At 45.0% G+C, this 21,649-nt stretch overlaps 5 protein-coding genes across 5 annotated transcripts; 3 read left to right on the forward strand and 2 right to left on the reverse strand.

Annotated features, from left to right (window-relative positions):
• The first annotated feature begins 6,800 nt into the window (after positions 1–6,800).
• Positions 6,801–10,242, forward strand: K441DRAFT_659245 (uncharacterized protein). The gene has a single exon (XM_067648490.1). It carries the CDS (start codon positions 6,944–6,946, stop codon positions 9,779–9,781), a length of 2,838 nt encoding a protein of 945 aa, XP_067504315.1. The 5' UTR covers positions 6,801–6,943; the 3' UTR covers positions 9,782–10,242.
• A 1,209-nt stretch (positions 10,243–11,451) lies between these two features.
• On the reverse strand, positions 11,452–12,359 carry K441DRAFT_89148 (uncharacterized protein). The gene is made up of 3 exons (XM_067654515.1): positions 12,355–12,359; positions 11,955–12,275; positions 11,452–11,906 (listed from the first exon to the last, which is right to left on the reverse strand). Exons 2-3 carry the CDS (start codon positions 12,185–12,187, stop codon positions 11,618–11,620), a joined length of 522 nt encoding a protein of 173 aa, XP_067504316.1. The 5' UTR covers positions 12,188–12,275; positions 12,355–12,359; the 3' UTR covers positions 11,452–11,617.
• A 1,140-nt stretch (positions 12,360–13,499) lies between these two features.
• Positions 13,500–14,972, reverse strand: K441DRAFT_635620 (uncharacterized protein; the record flags this gene model as incomplete). The annotated part of the gene is made up of 2 exons (XM_067646439.1): positions 13,500–14,231; positions 14,289–14,972. The coding sequence occupies 2 exons, from the start codon at positions 14,970–14,972 to the stop codon at positions 13,566–13,568; spliced, it is 1,350 nt and encodes a 449-aa protein (XP_067504317.1). The 3' UTR covers positions 13,500–13,565.
• A 343-nt stretch (positions 14,973–15,315) lies between these two features.
• On the forward strand, positions 15,316–17,212 carry K441DRAFT_558918 (uncharacterized protein; the record flags this gene model as incomplete). The annotated part of the gene is made up of 3 exons (XM_067643426.1): positions 15,316–15,493; positions 15,565–17,004; positions 17,076–17,212. 3 exons carry the CDS (start codon positions 15,316–15,318, stop codon positions 17,210–17,212), a joined length of 1,755 nt encoding a protein of 584 aa, XP_067504318.1.
• Positions 17,213–20,203: 2,991 nt separating this feature from the next.
• On the forward strand, positions 20,204–21,184 carry K441DRAFT_696105 (uncharacterized protein; the record flags this gene model as incomplete). The annotated part of the gene is made up of 1 exon (XM_067652858.1): positions 20,204–21,184. The coding sequence occupies one exon, from the start codon at positions 20,204–20,206 to the stop codon at positions 21,182–21,184; it is 981 nt and encodes a 326-aa protein (XP_067504319.1).
• Positions 21,185–21,649: the final 465 nt, after the last annotated feature.

Below are 21,649 nucleotides of genomic sequence, written 5' to 3' on the forward strand. Positions count from 1 at the left end.
TGTACTTAAAGCGTCCGTAATAGGTAGACGTAATCTAAGTCTTTTTATACTCCTACTAAGCTTTTATATACTGCCAATTATATTTAGGATAGAGGACGACTGCGGCGATATAGGCTGCTAACTTATTAATCTTTGTATAGTACTGTTGAGCCTTATTAAGTGCGAACTTGATTTATATAGTAAAATGCTATTCTCCTTTAATTAATAAAGGCGGTGTGGATTTAAAGCGTTCGTATATGGAGGTAAGTTCTTTAGTAATATATTTAATGTCCTACTAAATATTAACTAGCCTATATAACTTGCCATTACCTAGTTAGCCTTATAGGTCCATAGTTATAACCCAGCATAGTTTAAGTAAATTTTTGTACTATATTAGAACCTCCTAATTGTCCGCAGTAAGCGTATTTGTAAAGATTATATTCTAAGTACTGTCTTGGTCTTCTAGCCAAGTAGATTCTGGCCTCTCTTTTAGTTATTTTATATATTGTTGCTCTAACTGTATAAAGTCTTTAAATGGCGCGTAAAGCTAATTTAGTGTATAGAATTTCTTATAAGTACTATTTTAGCGGGTAGCATTAGATCGGGAGAGATCTTAGGTTATTATTATATCCTATTAGTCCTCTAGGAGGATGCTTTAGAGATACGTCTTCTAGCCTAATAATTTGTTAATACTATTAATTAACTTATACTTTTAGAACTACTTACTTTTATACCACTGATATTTTCTCTAAGGGCTTATATATACCTATATAATTAAGTTATAAGCTTTACTAACTGGTCCTCGCTTCCTCTATATCTATAACTACGCCTTTATATCCTTAGGTACTATATCCTCCGCTTTAAATAAATCTAGGTTATAACCGTATAAGAGGTGGCGGGTAATAATATTAATAATATAGCCTAAATAACATAGCCGGCGCTTAATTGGATTAAAGTTGAACTCCTTTATAATAGCTATTATTGCTATATTATTATTAGTTGTATTATCTAGTATAAAATACCTAATCTGCTTATTCTTAATGCTAAAGTCTTTAATTACGGTAATTACGCCTTCTATAATATTAACGCCAGTATATAAGCTAGTCTGCTCTGGAATAGTAAGAAGAGTTGCTTAAGACTTAAAATCTTTATTAAGAAAATAGGTAATAACACTATTAAGCGAAAGAAGGTTGCCCGATGTCTATAGGTTAAAAGATAAATAGATCTTACTAACTGCGTATTATAGCTCTCTTTTTACTACCGCCTTATAGTAAGTATAGCCCTTAATAATCTAAGATCTGACTGACTATTTACTAGGTATATATTCTGCTGCTTAAGGCGATAGATATTTAATAAACTCGTAAAAGACTGGCCTATTAACTTACCTAAAAGATATGTTGTTATAGACGATCCATTAAAGAAGAAGTTGCCTAAATGTCTTCTTATTAAATATACGCGCTAACTTATTAAGAACCTGCTACTTCTAGGGATTATTTATATTAAGACCTTTAAGTATAGAGATTAACTTTAACGTATATAGCACCTCCTTACCTTTCTTATTAAATGTATAACTATAGACCACTTAAATATGCTTTATAATATTAGAGCTTCCTTTATAGGTGTTCTAGGAGTAGGCCTTAATATTATACTTATAATAACACTCCTTATAAAGCTACTATTGGTCGCTAGTCTTATAGTTCTCTATTAGTACGCCTAACCGCTAGATTAGGGAGGAGAGCTTGCTATTACCTTTAGAGATTAGAATAATATAGCTAGGTAATCTGTTCTAGTTAACCTAGGACCAATTAAACTGACTTTTATCTTTAGGAGGAGCCTCGCTAGCGTACGCTTTAGTAGACTAATTAGCACTAAACGTACTAAACGTTAAAGCTGTTATAAGAGTTAAGATCTTAGGTATATTGGGATCAGGCGTCGGCGTTATTTAAATTATAATAGATTAATCGGGCTCGGTTATATTAGAGACTTAATCTTTTAGCCTTACTATTATATCTAACAAGTTGGGAGACTAGGCGGTATGGCGGTGAGGCTGCCAGGTAGGGCCATCTTATAGCTAGAGGTGTGGAGGTACATTTAAGAGAGGTAGTAGAGGTAGTGGTAGTGGAGGTGGAGGTGGTAAAGGTAGTTTAGTAACGGACAGGATCCGGACAGTAACTCTTGGCAGTAACTTTACTATCCGAATCTTTTGCCAAGTTTAATTCTGCTGGTGTAAAATCAGTGGCTTAGAGCTTGTTTTTAGTGTTGTAGATTTTAATCTTAGGGCCGTATACCAATTGCATTATAATTAAGCCATGCTTAAGTCGTAATCTGCACCTGCATCATAAGTCTTAGTATGGTGTTATATATAAAAATATTCAATTGTAAGGTTTAGAAGGGGTTATAATTTAATTAAATTGCAGGTATCATAATATAAAGTTTTCGCGGCATAGTGGTATGGTAAGTTCTGTAATTGCTTTAATTTGATTTGGAGCTAGCCAATATAATTACACCACTTTTCCCGAAGTTCTTAAGTGGTCTATTAAGCCACGATATAAATACATAGGTTTAATATGATTTGGGGCGTTAAAAATAAGATAAGAATAATATAATTAATTTAAAGCCTTACTGATACGTGATTTAATAGGAAATAACCTTTTTTTTAACGTTTTTAATACGCTACTGATGGGAACTAAACCCGTAACCTTCTGCTGCGCAATTAGGCTAAGGCCTCGGCGGTAATGTAATGAGGCTCATAAGGCTCTGCGGCGATGCAACGAGGCTATAGCGATACAACGAGACTCGGCGCCAAGCATTGGAAGGAAGTTAAGGCTGCTCGGTCACTGCAGAAGAGCCGTAGTACTTAGGGTGGTATCGAACTTCAGGAGTATCGACTATTTGGGGCGTCTCTGTTACTACGGTAGTCTCTACAGTAACAGAGACACCCCAAATAATCAAGGATCGCGATCGTCAAAAATTATACCGCCGGAAAGCTTGCCATAGACGTAATTAATAACCCCCCACCAATATCAGTAATATTAGTAGTAGGGTCTAGCTAAGTTATAGAGGACTTCTTTATATATATATTAAACACAGTATAAGGTAGCGTATACCGTACACTTAATTGCTAGTTTATATAGGCAGGATAACTGTTACTTGTGTCTCAGTTTATACTACATTAACTTCCTTACCCAGTTCGAATTGTAATAACCTAAAGTTAATGTCCTAAGTATTGAGCTTTATAAAAGAGTTGTCGGAGTCATTAGAGTTATTAGAGTCATTAAAGTCTTGGCTAGAGGACGTTATAGGTGATTATAGTAGACGAACGAATATATTTAATAATATTGACTCCTACTCTGGCTCTACCCTTAATATAGGTACTTTAGGTAAGCTACCCTATAATATAACTGAGTTATTTAATAGAGACTTCTTAGCAGACTTTCCAGAGGCTATAGGTAAGGTTAGCAACTAACATTTCCGCTTCTTAGCAGCTGCTCGCGGTAAGTCTCATGGTAAGCACTATAACCTCCTAGGCGCGGTTAATATAGGTAGTGCATTTAACAACTCTATACTCTTAAATATTTTAAGCTTCTTACGTACACCTACTACTAGCCACTGCCTATTCTTTTATTGCTTCTTATATTGTTTTACCTACTCTCTATTTCTTGCTGCTCTCTTAGCTTGCTTAAGGCTAGTAAGACTACGCTTTCTAGCCTTACCCTTCTTCTTAAACTCTACCTTTAAAGCTCGAATAGTATTAGGTAGCTCCACTAGTATAAGGTTATCCTTATTACGCAGCTCTTTAAATTCAAAAAGGAGCTGCTAAGTCTGCCGCCAGAATAAGTCTATAAGAACTTCTACTTGCTCGGGTGGATATATCTTTATAATTATATTATAGACTATACTTGCCGCACCTAACGCTATGTCTACTCCACCATTACTAAAACAATCGCTGTTAGTAGTAGCTTTATTATTAGCGCTAAGTTAAGTGGCGTAGCTTAGCTGCCAGTTAAACGCAATAGCAGGCGGCCCGTTAAGTAGCCACCGCGGATAGAGAAGACTTAATGGTAGCGACGCCAAGTCTTGCATAGCCTTCTCCATCCAATAACGATATAGGAGGCTATATTAAATAGGAAGGTTGCAGTCGCCTTATGCTAAATAGCAACCGTATTTACTATGACCGTCCTTAGTATTAAATCTACGAGTGTAGAACTCTAGGAGTCGCTAACTTATATAAGCAATAACTTAATTCTTCTTAAGCAGTCCATGCCTTTAGTAGTCCTTATCGAGTTGGCCAAATCGCCTATAGTCAGATTTAACGACTTCCTATTTGTCTTGTATAAGCCTAATAGCCTTATTAGTTACCTAGCCCTATAGCAACTAGAATACATAGATATCTTAAAGCCGGAAAGACTCCCTATGATCCTTATGCTCTAGCATCTTATACTCTTTAAACTTCTTATTAATTACTAACTTAATCTAGGTAGCAACTTCCAATAATTTAAACTCTTTATACAGCCTTGCTTTTATCCTTGGGTAAATTAACTCCCCTTACTATAAGGTATTGGCACCAAGATTACGGTAGCGGCGTGTATATGCTCTATTAAAGTAGGCTTCCTTTAGGCGCCAGTGTTCTTTAACTTTAAGAGCCTCCAGCTAGTTAAGTTAACATATAAATATAGCATAATTAGCTTTAAGTTTAACAGGATTCTCTAACTTAACGTACTTCCACATTAACTCTTCTAAAGGCTTCTGCTTCTCCTTAGTGTAACCACCACTATTAACTAATATAGTCTTAATATTTTTAGCAACGTGCCACTTATAGAGTTGCATTTAGATGTCCTCCTTTACGAGCTTCTCTGTAGCTAATATAAAGCTAGCTCCCTAATTACTAATATAGACGTTTGGGCCGGGTATATTATAAAACATAAACTCGTTTATAAAGTCGTGTATCTCTTTAAATACCTGCTCGGCCTTAGATAAAATAAGTAAGTGCATAATTAGAACTGTCTTGCCAGTGTTCATTATAGTTATTACGGTTAATAGCGGCATGCGGAGCTGGTTTGTTAAGAATGTTATATTAGTACAGATATAGAAGCTAGAAGCAAATTAACATACGAAAGCAATCTGCTATAGAGTTAAGAAGGTAATTTAGACGAGGACTTAAGAGGTATAGTCACCTAGGGGGAATGGCAAGTTAGTATTCAGTCAGTGGTAGGAAAGCAAATTAATATCCTAAACGCTTTAATATCCAGGCACTCTAAGCCATACAGCCATTTAATTAAACTATTATATTTGGTGGGCCTACAGTACTAATTAGTAGCTTGGCTATTCTAGAAAATGCCGTACTATCTATGCTATTAGGAGAGAAGTCAACGGATGCTCTTTAGGTAATAAGCTTACCTAATTTAGAATTAACTTTAGTATAGATGCGCAAGCGTATATAAAAGCCGGCTTATTGGAGAGCCGAATATAGCTCCTTAAATCGCTCCTGCTTTATTATACCTGCCTTCTATATACCTTAATAAACCTATCCTCCCATATTCCAGTAGTCACAACTACTAATTAATAGCAACTTATTAGAGGATAGAAGTCGCTATATCTCTCCTACAGATATATTGGCAGCTTAGTATTTAAAAGCCTCTACTATACTTGCTGCATAATCCGGCCAACAGTTCTTATACTTTAGGAAAGCGAGAGGATTTAGTATAGCCGCGTAGGTATATATACCGTTATTAATCTTTATAAGCCAGGTAATAGCTCTATTAACTACATTCTTATAAGCGGAAACTTAATAGGGACAGCTCTTCTTTAAAATCTTCCTATTTAGCCGCCCAAGATATCTACCTCCCTCGTCCTTTTGCTAGCGGTCCTCCTCTATAAGCTTCTAATTGTTACAAGTCTCTTTACTATAAGCTCTGCATCTTATATAGACTCGCTATATAACCTAGTTATTACTTATATAGAGCTTACGGCCTTAGGAGAACGCGTAGTTGTTAAAGCGCTGTATTACTAAGTCGTAAGTATTATAGTGCTTACTAGCTTCCGGTTCAAGCAAGTGTTCAGAAGGGATTAATTAAATAGCTGCCTATATTGCCGCGATCGCATCTTCGTTTCTTAGCTTCTCGTAGGCCTTCCATTCAACTGGTTGGTTTGCTTAAGGTATAGTGGTAGTAGGAGTGTTTATTTTAAATAAGAATCTAGTTCTGCTTGGTGTAGAGCCTAGGGCGCTATAGCTGTATATTTATGGGGAGGGTTAATTAATGTTGGCGTTAACGCGACGTTGATTTTAGCGTTAATAAAATTTGTATTTTTGTTCGATCGTGTAGCGGCTCGCGGGAGGTGCCGGGGTATTAGGTGAACATTGCATTTATATGGCTTTTACTAGTAAAATAGGTGCTTAAGTAGTGTCTTGGCTGCCTTACCGCCCAAATTTCCGCCTGATTTGGAAAAGATTCGGACAGTAAAGTTACTGCCAAGAGTTACTGTCCGGATCCTGTCCGGTTTGGTAATAGCCTTCTTCTTTCTTAGCTTTAGAGGCATAGTTAATGGTAATAATAAGAATAAGAGGTAAGAGACTTTATTATTTTTGCTGTTATCTAACTATATAACGCATAAATGCACCAGTTTACCCCTTTTACGCCATCTAATGGTTAGTGTAGTGATTAATGCATTACGGCGTTGCCTCAATAACGTTATAAATGGATAACTATTGGATCTGGATCCATATCCACGCCACCAATGGATTAGGCGTGGATTAGTGGATCGATGGATCCCGATCCAATCTCGATCCATCCATCTCTTACACTGGGTGCCTGAAGGACCGTCCGCTCTCTGCCACTTCTGATTCGTCCACGTTCTCGCCTCAAAAGTCGACCTTGGATATTTCAACGAAGCTGACGACCCAGCTCCTAAAGTTGACTCAAAGAAACAATTTGCTTTCAGTCTTGATACTCGCCTTCCAACCTTCATGCCTTCTGTAACTACCGTCCAGTGTTTTTCGGAGACTCAAACCAAGGACTGGACCGATGAGTCATGCGGAGAGGGGAGACAGTCCAAGAAGCCAAAGGGAAAAACCGATGAGGTAATGGAGAATACCGAAGAAATAATCGAGCCTACGACACCGGAATCTCGAATCTCCCGCGTGGAACTGCAGAAGCTCACAGGATTTTGTTCGCAGCTGCCGTCCCGGCCAGTATCATGGAATTCGGCCAACTCACTGGCATCGTCGTGGTCCAATGAAAACAGCACAATACAATTTGAGGATCTCGTTCAGCAAGCTTTCGGTGTTGAAGACTCTAAGGAACCAGAACCAACATTTTCTCCGGACGAATCCTTAACTCAAGCTATCGATGCTATTCATCCTTCAACGAATACCTCTCCCACTAAAGAGGTCCTCATATATTGCACTTCCGTTGATGCTACTCTCATCGATGATACTACTAAGGGGGATGCTGTTACCAAAGATGCCCCCATTGAGGAAAATTCTACCTACAATACTCCCACTGATGAGGGCGTCATAGACAGTGTGACTAGACAGGAGGCTCTCACCGGGGTTGCCACCATCGAGGTTGCTTCCCTCCTTGACGCTCCTATCAATGAGACTGTCGTCAACGAAGGCGCTACCGAACCCTCGGAATACGTTGATTCGACCAACTTACTCATCTTTACAGATGACGAGCCAGCTGAGATCATTCCGCTTACTAGCTCCAACGAAGAGCCCGAGCAAGTTCCATCTGTTGGCGATTGTCTTGCACAAACCATCTCTTCTCCTCGGCAAGGTAATATTAATAATGCTTTAGACGGAGCCGATGATATGGGCGAGCTTCTGGATGAGCTAGCTACGTTCCAAGCTCCTACAACTTCATCAGGAATTTTAAGTCTCCCGAACAGCTCGGGTGATATTACCGCGGCGCAGTCCAAGGCGTATGATGATTTATATTTATCGTTTGTCCTTCCAGATGACACTTCTGAAGATTCTGCCTCTACTCTTGAAGACCATTTCTACACCGCTTTAGAGAACTTAGACAACGCGGAGGTCGTTCCCGATCAGCCAGCCCAACTCTGTTCCCCTACAGGTCCTTTGAAAATCTTGAGCCTCCCGAATTCCTCGGTGGATATCAGTGCAGACCAGTCTAAGGCTTTTGATGGATTGTACTTGGCATCCCTCTTGCCAAACGTTGTTGTCGATGGAGCCGTCAACGAAATACAGCAAGATGAAGTTGACGCCGCTTCAAAAGAAATGACTGATACGAGCGACGTTGCTGATGAACCGGTCCCCTCAAATTACTCCTCCTCTCCGTCAGGAATTCCAGATTCCCCAAGAGTCTCTGCTGGAATTGCTCCCGTTCAACCCAACGAGTTCAATGGCCTGGTTCTCCCGTCGACTTCCCCCACTGATGGACTTGTCGAAGGCAATACAGCGAATACCACCGAAATGAAGGACGTCAAGTTTAAGGCGGTCGAATTTTGTGCTCCAACAGCTCCTTCTGGAATCTTGGCTCTCCCGAATAGCTCCTCCGAAGTCACCGCTACCCATGCTAAATCCTTTGATGAGCTTTACTTACTTTCTGCCCTTCCAAAGGAAAACGTCGTCGATGACGTTTGCAGTGTTGCAGGAGAACCTGTCAATATTGATCGGAGTGAACCGGCTAAATTTCAGCCTCCAACAACTCCATCAGGAATTTTGGGTCTCCCCAACAGCTTCTCCGAAGTGACTGATACCCAGGCTAAGTGCTTTGACAAGCTTTATCTGTCTTCCACTCTTCCAGAGATCGTGCACGAGCTAGGTGAATTCATTGCTCCAACAATTCTTACTGGAACTTCGGGTCTCCAGAATGCCTCTGCCATTCAAGGTGCCGAAAATTCTCAAGATGAACAGGCTGGAGTCCATTCTGCATCTGCATCTAGGATCTCGAGTCTCCCGGGCCCTTCCACCGAAGTTAATATTGCGCAGGCTCCGGAAAATGAAAATTTGAATCCGGACCTAATTTTATCACATACAAAGCCGGATGAACCGGACGACGCTGCGGTTGCAGAGTACCAAGCAGACTCTCTACCAAGCTCAGGAGAACTTATTGAGTCTACTAAGGAAGCTGATACCCCCCAAGTGCCTGACATTGAACCAAAGCAGACCACGCATTCTATCGGCGAGCTACCTGCAGAGGAACCCCTTCAGGAGCAGCCTGCACCTGAAGCTATCGAAAACGAGCTAGCAGTCGAAGCCCATCTCGATGCGTTTGAGCCGGAAGTCACGCAGGAGTCCCCCTCAGCCCTATCAAGCGATGATCGGACCAGCACCACTCTATCCATCCTCCCCAACCTACCGGAGGAAGAGCAGCTGCAGCTAGTGCAAGACGACATCGAACAGCAAGACCTGAACACCTTCCTGGGCACCACCTCACTGCACGGCTTCCTGGAGATCCTGGACTGCGACGACGAAGGAAACACGACCAGGGAAGCCATCGCAGACGCCTTCATCGCCCTTTCGGCAGAAGAAAAGATGCTGAACGAGGAGTTCTCGTCCGGCATTACGAAGCGGAACCACTTCGGCATCGACGAACGCGCGAGCAAGCACTGCGCGTCCAAACTCGTCCAGGTCCGCACGTTCTTGGGCACGACTTCTCTGCGCAGTTTCCTAAAGCTGGTGGAGTTCAATGAGGATGGAAGGGCCGCGGAGGAGAGCGTTGTCGAAGCATTCCATCGGGCGGCGGAATTGGAGAAAGAGAGGGCGATGTCTTCGAAAGCGAAGGCTTCGGCGAAGCGGAGGGCCGCGAGGCTTGTTGCTGGCTTGAAGACTAGTGCTTAGAAAGTTAGGAGGGTTGGGAAATCGGTGGGGGAAGGGTCGGGAGTTGGGAGTTCAGTTACGGATGATGAAAAGACGGATCTTCCACGGAGTAGGGTTAGGAAAAGAGTGGAGATTAACTGGAAGAATTTCGGGAGAGAATTAAACAGGAATGGGGAAGAATTGGAAAAGGGATTAGAAAATGGGTCTGGAAAATATTAGAACAGGATTTGGGAAAGACCTGGAAAAGGATTGAGAAAAGAGCATTAGAGTATTTTGGATTTTCAGATTGAGGTCTGCGTCTGGTGCGTTCCGCTTGTTATTCCTTTTGTATTATTATTTTAGAGATGCGAGACTTTCTATGGTTCTATGATTGCACCAAGGAGTGACTAGTTCGATTTGCGAGCACTCTGATCGGCCGAAGCATTGCGCAATGAAAATCAATGTGTTTCCCAACGTGATCGACTTTAGCGAGGGAGCTCAGCATAGTGCACTTTCAATAGGCCAGGCTGACAGTGAAGTTGAAAGGGGTGGAGGGCTGAAAGAAGATGCACTGCATCATTCTGGATAAATAGGTGGTACAGTAAAATCTCTTTAGTACGATACTGTTTGTTCGGCTAAGCGTATTGTAATACCAATGGTATTGTTATATTAAGAGTCACGTGTTGGGTAAATAAGTAGGAAAAAGAGGAGCTTAATACCTAAAAAGGCTTAGGATGTCTACCTCGCGGGCTAAATAGGGCCCTCTCCCATACAAATTCTCTACTGGTTATACCGATATTGGTGGTAGGTGCTTAACGATATTGCCAAAAGTCAGATTATCGTAATATTACACCAAAAAGGCTTGATTAAGGGGTGTAGATCGTAATGTAGAGGTTATCGTTATATACCCCATATCGTATTAAGGAGATTTTACTGTATTGGACGTATGCGAGATCACGTGAAAGATTAATTTAGTTTGGCCCTGCCGATCTCCAGCTCCCTCGCGTACGCTAAAATTGCAGTCCAAACCGCAAGGCTCGAACACAAAAATTATCTTCGCAGTGGCCTCCCCGCAATTCCCGTATGCAGTCTACGGCACAACTTTCGGTGGCACAGCATACTGCAGGACCATAATGAGCGTCAGGAGACGTCGGTCTCGCACTCAGCCCAGACCAGCAATTCCTCTACTTGGCCGACGACTCCGGCAAACACCACATATCCACTAATACCCAAAGGTAAACCATCTCTAGCCATTTATCCATCTCCTATAAATCTACTTTCCCAACCCTATGTGCCGCCGTATGTCAAGCTCTAAAACCTATCTACAGGTTTATCAAACTCGGCCTACTAGTCCGACGAAGTGGCCCTCGCATCCAGCGGCGTCTTCCTGTGGGCGACATCCCGGGCCCGCTCAACTAACAGCCAGGCTACATCAGCACCATCTCTCTTTCACCAACCGGCGCACCAATAAAGCAGCTCTTTCTGGAGCCAACAACATCCAGCGGCGGAACGATAAACTCTGTTGCTCTAGCCTTCTTCTCAGATGAGTGGGCGGCGCTGACAGATAGCTCGGCGGGATTCGTGCAGGTCTAGCGGGCCACGGCGAATGGGAGCTCAGCGGAGGCTGTGGCGACGGTCCAGATTGACGATGGAGGATGCTGTGCGAACGCTATTTGGTACGATTAAGGTTGGGAGGGTGTGAGGGACGGCCAACTGTATGGATATATGATTATGGAGAGACGTGAGTTTTATACTCAACGCCAGCCTCCCAAACACCCGAACCACACCTACGCACAACCACCAACCTGTCGCTCGACTCAGCCCCCCGGCCAAAGGAATCCATCCCCCCAGTCCCTCTAACCCTCAACCCCCCAATCACTACCCCCACCCCTCCGCCGCAACAACGCAAAACACCCGCTCAACCTCCCCCACCGTCGTATTCCCCTGGCTATCGCTCCCCAACAGCTCCAGAAACCGCTCCAGCACTACGCCGCCCCGCTCATACAGCGCGCGGTCGTACAGCCACGCGGCGCCCTCGAAGGCGCGCTGGGCGAGCGCCAGGCGCGTGCGCCGGAAGGCGTCGGCGAGGAGGACGTCCTCGAGGCGCTCAAGGGATACGAGGCCGATGTGGGGCGTGTGGGCGTTGAAGGGGATGCGGAGGCGGGTGCTGGGGGCGTGTTAGCGTGGGTGGATGGGGAGGGGATGGGGGACGCACTATAAGTCCTGCGTGTAGAAGTCGGTGTCGGACATGTTGAATTGGTAGGGGGGGAGGGGCGGTGCGGGCCAGAGGGGCTTGCCGTAGAGCGAGGCGTTGTGTTCGGGGTGCTGGAGTAGGAGGCTGGTTGGGTGGCGGGGGAGGTTTGGGATTGTGATGGGGCATTTGCCGGAGGAGGAGGTTGCGTGTGGTGGGTTGCACAGCGAGGAGCGGATGTGGGGTGAGGGATNCATGGTCAGTGTGCTGAGGTGGCGGTTGAGCTGGTTGGGGGAGAAAAGGGAGAAGAGCTGCTGGAGCGGGTGATGCACGGGGTGCGGTCTTCTGGCATAATGGAGATGTGAGTGGTTGTGTTTTAGAATGAAGGGAGTGGGTTGAGATGGTGATTGTGGTTGAGGCGTACGGTTTGACAGGCTTGCAAGCTTTGAAGTTTGTCTGAGGGTTGATTGGGACAATTGAAGTCAACCGAATTGAGAATTTGATAGGAAGTTTAACTGAATGTTACAACCCGTCTGGAGAGCCAGATAGGCAAGCGACTGAATGACTGAATGACTGAATGATTGCAGGATATACCGATGGAAACATAAGAATCCGAGATCTTATGGGTGAATGGCACAGCCAGGCAGACATGGGGGCCATCTTCATAGCTTCATGATAAACTTGGGGTTGCATCGAACAGGCACATTGTTCCACGGAATTGCAAATTTGTTTCCTGAGGTTTTTGGGGCCGAGGATGTTATTTGGTATCATTACATGAGGGTGTCGGTGCCTGGACTAAAGATTCGTTTCTGCTTGATTGGCTGGAGGCGAAGGGCGCTTTCACGTCTTAGCCTGCAGAAGCCCAAGTGCAACAAGTCCAGAGCCATTGCCTAAATCTCAATGCGTTAGATTATGCCTGCTATTGTTTTCTGTCTATTTCTGGCGTCGTTCAGGCGGCATCTAAAACTTACAAGGTACGTAAAGTCGGTCCGATGTCCTCTGATTCTAGCCAACAAACCCTCCAATTCGGGGCTTCGAACAGTCATACAGCGCATATTCGTCTCAATACAATGTGCTAGATGTAGAAAAATAGCTGTGTGGACTAGTACTTAGATATAGCAATGCGCGAGTTCCTTTCTCAAGTTGAATGAAAGTATGCTGCACCACTAACTCAAATTCATTCTCATTCAACCAGTTGTTCAAACTAGAGCTCAAAATCATAAGAAGTCCATGTTAGCAAACAACATACGTCTAAACATCCAGACCATTGGGAGATGCATCGTCGTCTGAACACGAGGGTGACGAAGTGATGTTTAAACATCTAAGCCGCGAAGCCACGAATCACAGCTTCGGTGGTCTTGGAGATACTGAGAGGAAGCAGCCTCCATACCATCATCACTACATCGTGTTTGATCCTGGGCAGGATGCATGTTATATAGTTGCATTCAATTGTCAAGATCCAAATCTTATATAAGAGGTGAGGTAGAAGGAAGTTATCCCAAATAAAGTGTTGTGAAGAGCAAAGACGTGCCGCATTCCGTTCGATTCCATCCACTCATCGTAACCATTTCCATCAGCATCAAAATACTAACAATAGGCCGCCACTCCTCTTTCATAAACACCCAACGCAGCCTTTTAATCCCGACCTACAACTCTCCGCTCGAAATCTTCCCGGATCCGCGCTGCATCGACAATCTCAACGCCCTTCCCAAGCCCAACCATATCGCCGCTCTCCCACCACCTGTTCCGGCCTCTGTATCTGCTTTCCACTTTGGCATCGCCAGCTTCGTCATCCGTGTCTACCAGACCTCCGAGGCCGGCGCCGTCACCGCCGACAACGACGATGACTTGGCCTACCCAGGATTTGATTTGCTCGACGTTGACGCCGTTATCACCGCTGAGCGCTTCCACCACGTATACAAGATCTGGCGACAGGTGCCGCAGCATGTGAATGTAACCTGTGGGTGTCGTGAATGGCATAACCATCGTGGGATTCTCAACCAGTCTCAGTGCTTGCGCATGCAGCGAGTTCCAGAGTGAATGATCCGAGTCCCGTGCTGAAAGAGCCGGCGTTGTGGCACTCTGGGCGGGGGTGTATATAGTGTTATCGTCTGGGTGCGGTGCGATGGAGGTAAGCTCTTCGCCAGGTGTCGGCGCTGGTGTAGAAAGAGCGGCGTACGACGAGCCAAGAGATTGGGCTAAGTGAGGAGAATTTGGCCGTGATTTAAGGGATGGTGAGTAGATGAGGACGAAGAGGTTGGTTGTGGCGAAATTGGTATCTGGGAGGTGTGAGAGGATCGACTGCAGTAGGTTAGCTTCACTACGCCAGAATATATATTTGGAAAAATGGTGACTTACAGCGTGCTCGGTGTGATACGGTCCCTGCTCTTCTATTTCATGCATACTGTCCAGTGTAGTTTCGGCTGACACGACCACAACAACGGTCTTTCGCCGCCCACCAGTTGTTTGAGGCCCGGTACGCACCGCCGTGTTGGACGAACTGGCTTGTACCACCACTGTAGACGCACTCTGGGCAGACTGAGCTTCAACATTGCGCCTGATAGCAGCCTCCTCAGACCACCTGGAATGGTCTCCATAATCATCCTTCTCCTCCTCACGGATTGACGACAGCGCGCCGCCCACCGCTGCTCCCGCTGCTGCAAATCCCGCAACCGCCTTTTTGCTCACGGTATCAAACATCTGCTGGGGACTTGGTGTGCGTTGGATAGCGCCCGACATGCGCGCAATAAAACTCTCCTCTTCATGCGTCTCTACTCCGTGAGAGACCGACCCAGTCTCCCTCCCAATGTTTCCTCCGGGTCCAGGAATTGGCCCAGGTGGTCGCGTGGTGTCCCTGTCCTCGCCATAGCTGAGATCGGCGTCATCGGACTCGTCGTCGTCGACTCGTCTCTCACTCCATATCCAGGCTACAAGACCAGCGGTCGCGACAGTTACGGTGAAGACCAGGGGGACCCAGTAGCCGAGAGTTGTACGGCGGTTAGAGGTCTGGCGACGGTCGTAACGGTCGTATGAGAAGGACATTGCGGGTGAAGTTTACATTCTCTTATTCTCGAGACCTGGTGTTCGGCGTAGTAAGTGGTGCGGAGCTGACCGAGGACTCAAGTTGTTGTGGTATTGTGGAGGTGGCTGGGCAGTTGGGATGGAGCTAGCCATGTCAAAGGAACATGTGCTGCCGAGCCGAGGATGAGCCGAAGAATATTGAAGACTCACAATATTTCGACCTACATATCCAGGACAATACTACACAGGACGACCTTACTTGAGGAGGCAGAATCACCGCTTTTTGAACATAAGAAGACATTGGCTACCGAATATCCTACATTCTGGCAGAGATACGCGCCTATACCGACCCCTCCTCCAGGCGATGCCCCACGCTACCATGCCTCCACCCGGGTTCCAAGCCCTCATATTGTGCGGCCCGGGGGCCTCCATAAGCACATTCACATCGAGCCCTAAGGACATTCCTAAAGCTCTTATACCGATAGCAAACCGGCCCATGGTGTGGTATCCACTGGAATGGTGTTACAGGACGGGAGTTACAAGTATGTGACTGTATGTCTAGAATAGTGTCACTTTGAAAATAGATACTAATTACAGTATTTTTTGAATGTAGACATTATCCTTATCACGCCTCCAGAATCATTAGAAGCTATCGATGCAGCTCTCTCACAAAACCCCCACCTTACATCCCTCCCCGCTCCCAAACCAGACATTCTCGCTCCGGAGGGCCTGACGCATCAAACCGGAACTGGAGAGATATTCAGATTGCCAGAAGTTCAAGCTGCGGTTACTGGTGACTTCATTGTTCTTCCATGCGACCTCGTGTGTGAACTGGACGGTGCGTCATTAGTTGAAACATGGATGGTAGAGGAGGCAGGGCTAGGAGGCGCGACTGGAGGTAGGACAGAGGTAGGGAATGCGCCTATGGGCATTGGAGGTGAAAAAATTGGACGAAGAGGAGGCCTCGGCGTCTGGTATCAAACCAAGGGAGAAGGTAGCGTGAAAGGCGAGGAGACAGATTTCATTGCTACCACTCCGCTACCACCGCCGCTTGTTCCTCCGCCGGCGGACTCATTACGTCGCGATATATCAAATCTGGTCTATACGGTTCCTACAGACACGTTAAATGATATCACAGAAGAGAACAAATGCTTTCCTGTACGGCATTCCTTGTTGAAGAAACACGGTCGCATCAAAATGCTCACCACGCATCGTGACGCGCACATCTACTTCTTTCCCTATTGGGTTTTGGAGATGATGAAGAAAAACGAGAAATTTGAAAGTGTTAGCGAAGAAGTCTTGGGCTGGTGGGCAAAAGCGGGGTGGCAAGATGGCCTTGGGGACAAGCTCGGCCTGCGCAACATTCTCCAAAGACCGACGAGCTCGAAGGGCGAGGAAGTAGGGGACTCGGTCCTTGATAATGAAGTCAATGTCGCGATGTTGAGTAGTACATGGGTGGGCCCAGAAGACGGCACATATCCAAACACCTCGACTACTTTCGCATCACGAGTGCGAGATCCTGATGCTCCTGATGCGCCGCTCCCAATACTTGGCCCTAGGTCTAAACTTACAATCCCTCCCATCCTAGCATACGTCCAGCCTTCTGGACCTTCTTACCCACTCATTCGAAGGGTGGACACAGCACAGCTCCTTCTGACAGTCTCTCTTCGCCTCGCCAAACTTCCATCCGTCGAAGAAGTAGGCAAGGATTCAGCATCTCCCTACGCACACCAGGCCAAAATCGCCCATCGAGAATCAATACCTAAAAAATGCAGAGTTGAAGCCGAAAACTCTCTCCTTGCCGAGAATGTCACAGTGGAAGAGAAGTGCAACGTTAAAGAATCTGTTATTGGGGCTAACTGCAAGATCGGCGAAGGTGCGCGTTTGATGCGATGCCTGCTGATGGAAGGCGCTGAAGTGGGCGAGAATGCCCAGTTAACAGGATGCATTCTCGGGAGGCGGTGTAGGGTTGAGGGGGGACCAGCGAAGGGCGATGAGAAGACGGTCTTAAAAGACTGCGAAGTTCAGGAGGGCCAAGTGGTGGAGTGGGGAAGTAAGTCACTATTCCTCATATCAGGCTTCCTTTTACCTATGTACAAAATACTGATCATGCTTTTTCTACAGCGGAAGCGAAGGATGAGAAATTCATGCGTTTCGAGCTTCCAAGTGATGAGGGCGAACTCGATGATGGAGCGAGCGATGGTTTTGGTGCTGAATCCATTGATGCGCCTCTTGAGGAAGAGGGCATCTCACTACGTTAGCATACGCACCATCGTTCAATCTAAAAATACAACAGTTGGTACGCTAGACTCCTAGAGAATACAAAACAAAAGAAAGCTCAACCATAATCTCATCAGCGGGCGCTGTTGCGTCAGATATCTCTGCATTAATTCCTCCATACCAAAGCCTCCAAAGTTTGTCTATTGTTTCGTGTCAGTGGATAGGTATCAAGGTTAATTTATTATACTCTTTTTCGATCAATGGATTATTGGATATATACTTTGACTACTATCTGTCCTTGGGATACACTCTAACCTTAGGCAGGTATAAATGGCTCTCTACTCCCATCAAAGCAACGGTTAGAACATATCACAGTTAATCGATTGATCCTTCTTTACTACCAAGCGGCCCACAATCAAGTTCACAGGTCCACAGCAACTTTATTAGAGCATTTCCTTTGTTTAACACTCTGCACGACTCCTTCGAATCCTCGCTTCTAATTTTCAACACTCTTTGGTCCTTGTACCCGGGATTAGCGGCACACGGTCATCTCAACAAACTTCTCTGCCTATGAGACTCAATACAATTTCTGTCAACTGCAAAGTGGGCTTTCTAAATCTACCCCCGGAGTTGCGAAATAAGATCTACCATTACCTCGTCGTTTCTAACGAGTTCAGCATAGATGGAATCGACACTGTCATCCAGAAATCCTTGCAACATGCTCTCAAATCAAGGAGGAGGCTGGCAGCTGCCTCTACGCTTGCAACATAGTTAGTCTGCTTTTCAGTTCCGCACAACACGCCATGGCTCCCAGCATTCGAGAATGGTGGCGCAACCTCATTTGCCCACAGGAGAGACTTACACCATCAGCGAAGGTCACGCTGTCATTTTCGAGCAGATGATAGAGGAATATCCAGAGTTTTTACCGAATATGCATGCTTTTTTTTCACCATTAGACATCGTCCCAGCCTGTATGAGCAACTTCCTAGAGAGATTTACGACCCTCCTTCTCCCGAAAGTCTCTCTCATTCGACACGAGGCCTCATGTCAACATGGATGTCGGATCATTAAATTCGCCAATTGGAAGTGTCCCTTGACGTTGATATTTACCTAGATCTAACAGTGGTCCTCCAACTTCTTCTCCCGCTGACTCGATTTTCTGGTATTAAAAAGGTCAAGTTTAACATTCCGCATAAGAATGTTCCAGAATACTTTACTAGCCTACTACACGATATCATATGAGACCCCGCAAAGGTGTATGACATCTTTCAATACGGCAACATGATTGCGAAGAAGTACGAGATTATATCTGTGGTACTACTCTCCGCATATTAGATAGAACGAAAAGATGACGAGTCCGACTATCGCATCAGATCTCTAGCCGGTAAAAACATGCTGAGGCCTGGAACCCTGGCCTATCGTCGCGTCCGGAGTCTGATGCTGGGACAGACCGGAGTCAGTCCCTTGATCGGCGGTACTAAGCCGGAAACCTTCACAAATCTCTTCCAGATGTTCTACGATACTCGACATGAGTACGTCATGCACGACCTGATTCAAGACACAGGCGAAGTGATGGATGGGATGCTATATGAACTCGTGAGGCAGTACGGCCAGTGTTATCTTTCTATCTCGCGGGATACGCTCGCAAGAAATCTATTGTTCGCCTCACCATTTCCCGTTAGTGGTGGTGTGCGAGAAGTCGTCGAGCAGCTCATCAAATCGAAGATGGTTAGGTCCAAACTTTTCCAACGTTACTATTCAACGAGCCTAGAAGACTGCCGGTCACTCTTTCCGAGAAGATGGTGGCCCCAGAGCGTCGAACCTTCTTAAACCAACTTAGAGTAAAAATGAGCTTACTAACAGCTTGGTACTGGAAGATTAGTACTAGATGGCTTGAAGCCCCAGATACCCCATAGGTTCTGAATTGTTATTGAGTGAGTATTAAAGAATGGAAACTGATATTACGGCGAAAAGTGGGATTAGAGGTTTGCTTGAATTTTTTTATGTAAATTACACAAGCTACGCTACAAATATCACTTTCGTCTGCAACGCCTTTAGACGTGATATTGAGGGAAATCAGAATTAACTTTCCTCGTAAACACGATGTTCACCCAACACGCTAATATATTGCAAAACCAAGGGATTGAGCTACGAAAAGGCGTTTAGCTTCTGGTTGGAAGAGCTGAAGGTCTAAAGTATATCACATGGTTGCGTCGTCATTCACTATGGAAGCCTTTGGCGTGACGACCAACATATTCTGACTTATCTTCTTCACCTCTCGATCTGCTCCGAGCTCAACTTCACCTTTTATCCACCTCCTTCCACCCTCACACTCTGACTGAACTTGAAGGTTAATCCTTGAGCTGCCTACTCCGCCATTCTTTCGCTACTTCTCGACTCTCCAATTGATGCAGTGAGGTTTGAAGTCCAATTCCATGATTTACTTCACTCAATTCCGATATTCTCTATTTAATTGTCAACACCCATCGGCCTTCACCAGTTGCAGTCGACCGACCGGGCGTCTCGTTGCACAAGCTAGAAGAAGGCTCGTGAATACATCTTCTGATTGAAAGCAAACACAATCAGCAGCTAGAAGTGAGAAATACTAATGATTTGAGGGTTATTATGAAGCTAATGAGCGAGAATAGATGGCATTAGCTGTCTCCCATCAAGTAGATTCCATGCTACGCCGCAGCTATTGGAGGAAGGAATATCCGGCTGACTATGCAATTCAAACGGTTGTAACCCTGAAGCAAATTCTGAAGAGCCGCCAAATTCCGCTTCAAAAGATGACAAAAAAGCAAGAATTTATTGACTGCCTTCGGAAATGGGATAAAGACCACCCCTTTCCCTTTCTGAACCTTCACCCAGAGTTGCGGAACATTGTATACCGTGAACTTCTTGTTACGGACTATCCTGCGTCTTCTACACCCTTAAAATGTCATCCCGAAATCTTGGCTACTTGTCATCAAATTAACCACGAAGCGACGGGGATTCTCTACGGCCTCAACAAAGTTCATCTTACTTTTGATATGGACACTCTCCCCAATCCTTGGATGCCTGGCGGGGTATTCTGGAAAGAGATACAGATGACTTCCCGGGATGGTTCTAACTACCAATTGAGTCATGGTTATACCAGTCAAATTCAGACAGATATTGATCATTACCCAAGCTTCCTGAAGAAAATGCAAGACTTCACTATTGATATACGCTGTCCTGCTGTTACGACAATTCGGGTAAACACTCTCTACCAAGTTGCCTCAGAGGAACCTGCTTACTCATATTTAATCGATGTTGTCCGCTGCTTTACTTCTTTTATCATGGACAAAAATATGATTCAAATCCTTCTTATACGTTTGGACTTGGGTGCCGACCTCAACGTGCAGGATGTAGCGAGCATTCTTTCTCCACTTCAAAGGCTCTATGGAATTCCTGAGGTGACCATCGTTCTTAAAAATGGAGAGGCACCGCTTCCCATCTTGCGGCTCTTGAAGGATGTTATCCAAGATCCAACTCCTGTGCACAATGTGCTGAAACAATTCACCCTCCTGGCGCACAAACTTGCTTGCACCCCCGAACCTATCAGATTCATCTCGTATCTACAGCAGCTTTACAGGGCATTCAATTTCCAAGATAGAGCCCACCATTTTCTGATAATCAAGAAGGAGCAAGGAACTGACTATGGTGAGGAGGACTATGATGAGGAGGATTTTCATGACCATTTTCTGATAATCAAGAAGGAGCAAGGAACTGACTATGGTGAGGAGGACTATGATGAGGAGGATTTTCATGCCATTAGAGTCAAGGCTGAGGCCATTCTTGACTCACTCACGTACGCCCCTTCGAGCAATTCCGTCCCCAATCAACTGGGCAATGACACTTTCTTGGAAAAGAGCCTCAGTCTGGCAAACAAACGGATGATATTGCAAGCCAAGATAGACTCAAAGATGGATCGAGAATCACTCTTGTCATCAATTGGGCTAGGCACTGAAAGCACTGGTAAACTACAGTAACTGAAATGAAGGAAAGTGATAGTTCTCGGGAAAAGATTGAAGCGCTTCTATTGAAGGAGTGCTGAAATGGGTAGACAACTACTCTGGGAGTATACGTCATTACGCATCAGTCATGNATGGTATGATTCTGGTGTGCCGGGTTACGGACTTATTCTTGGAAGCGGAGCTCGTTTAAAAACCCGGTATACATACAACCAATCGTTATGCGGCCATTGACTATACTTTACACTGGTACCAATTCATTCCTAGGTCCGGAAGCGTTCAAAGGACTCCTCCTACAGTCATAGGTCCGCTAGTTTTCTTCCCATTCCTTTTGAAAAATTTCCTTTCAAACCCAACATAACATCTGCTTGAAAGTTTCATGCTTGGAAAGGGTTACTTGTAATTAAGACTCCTCATGTCTGCATGAGAGAGCCAGTAATGATATGGCGGTTACTGAGTATATCTTTGGAGCATTTGAGAAAC

The sequence above is a fragment of the Cenococcum geophilum genome (assembly GCF_001692895.1).
Source record: "Cenococcum geophilum 1.58 unplaced genomic scaffold K441scaffold_19, whole genome shotgun sequence".
Lineage (NCBI taxonomy): Eukaryota > Fungi > Ascomycota > Dothideomycetes > Gloniales > Gloniaceae > Cenococcum > Cenococcum geophilum.

What these genes read in the sequence shown, in the direction of transcription:
- K441DRAFT_659245 (XM_067648490.1), top strand. Translation starts at nt 6,944, where the DNA reads ATGCCTTCTGTAACTACCGTCCAGTGTTTTTCGGAGACTCAAACCAAG.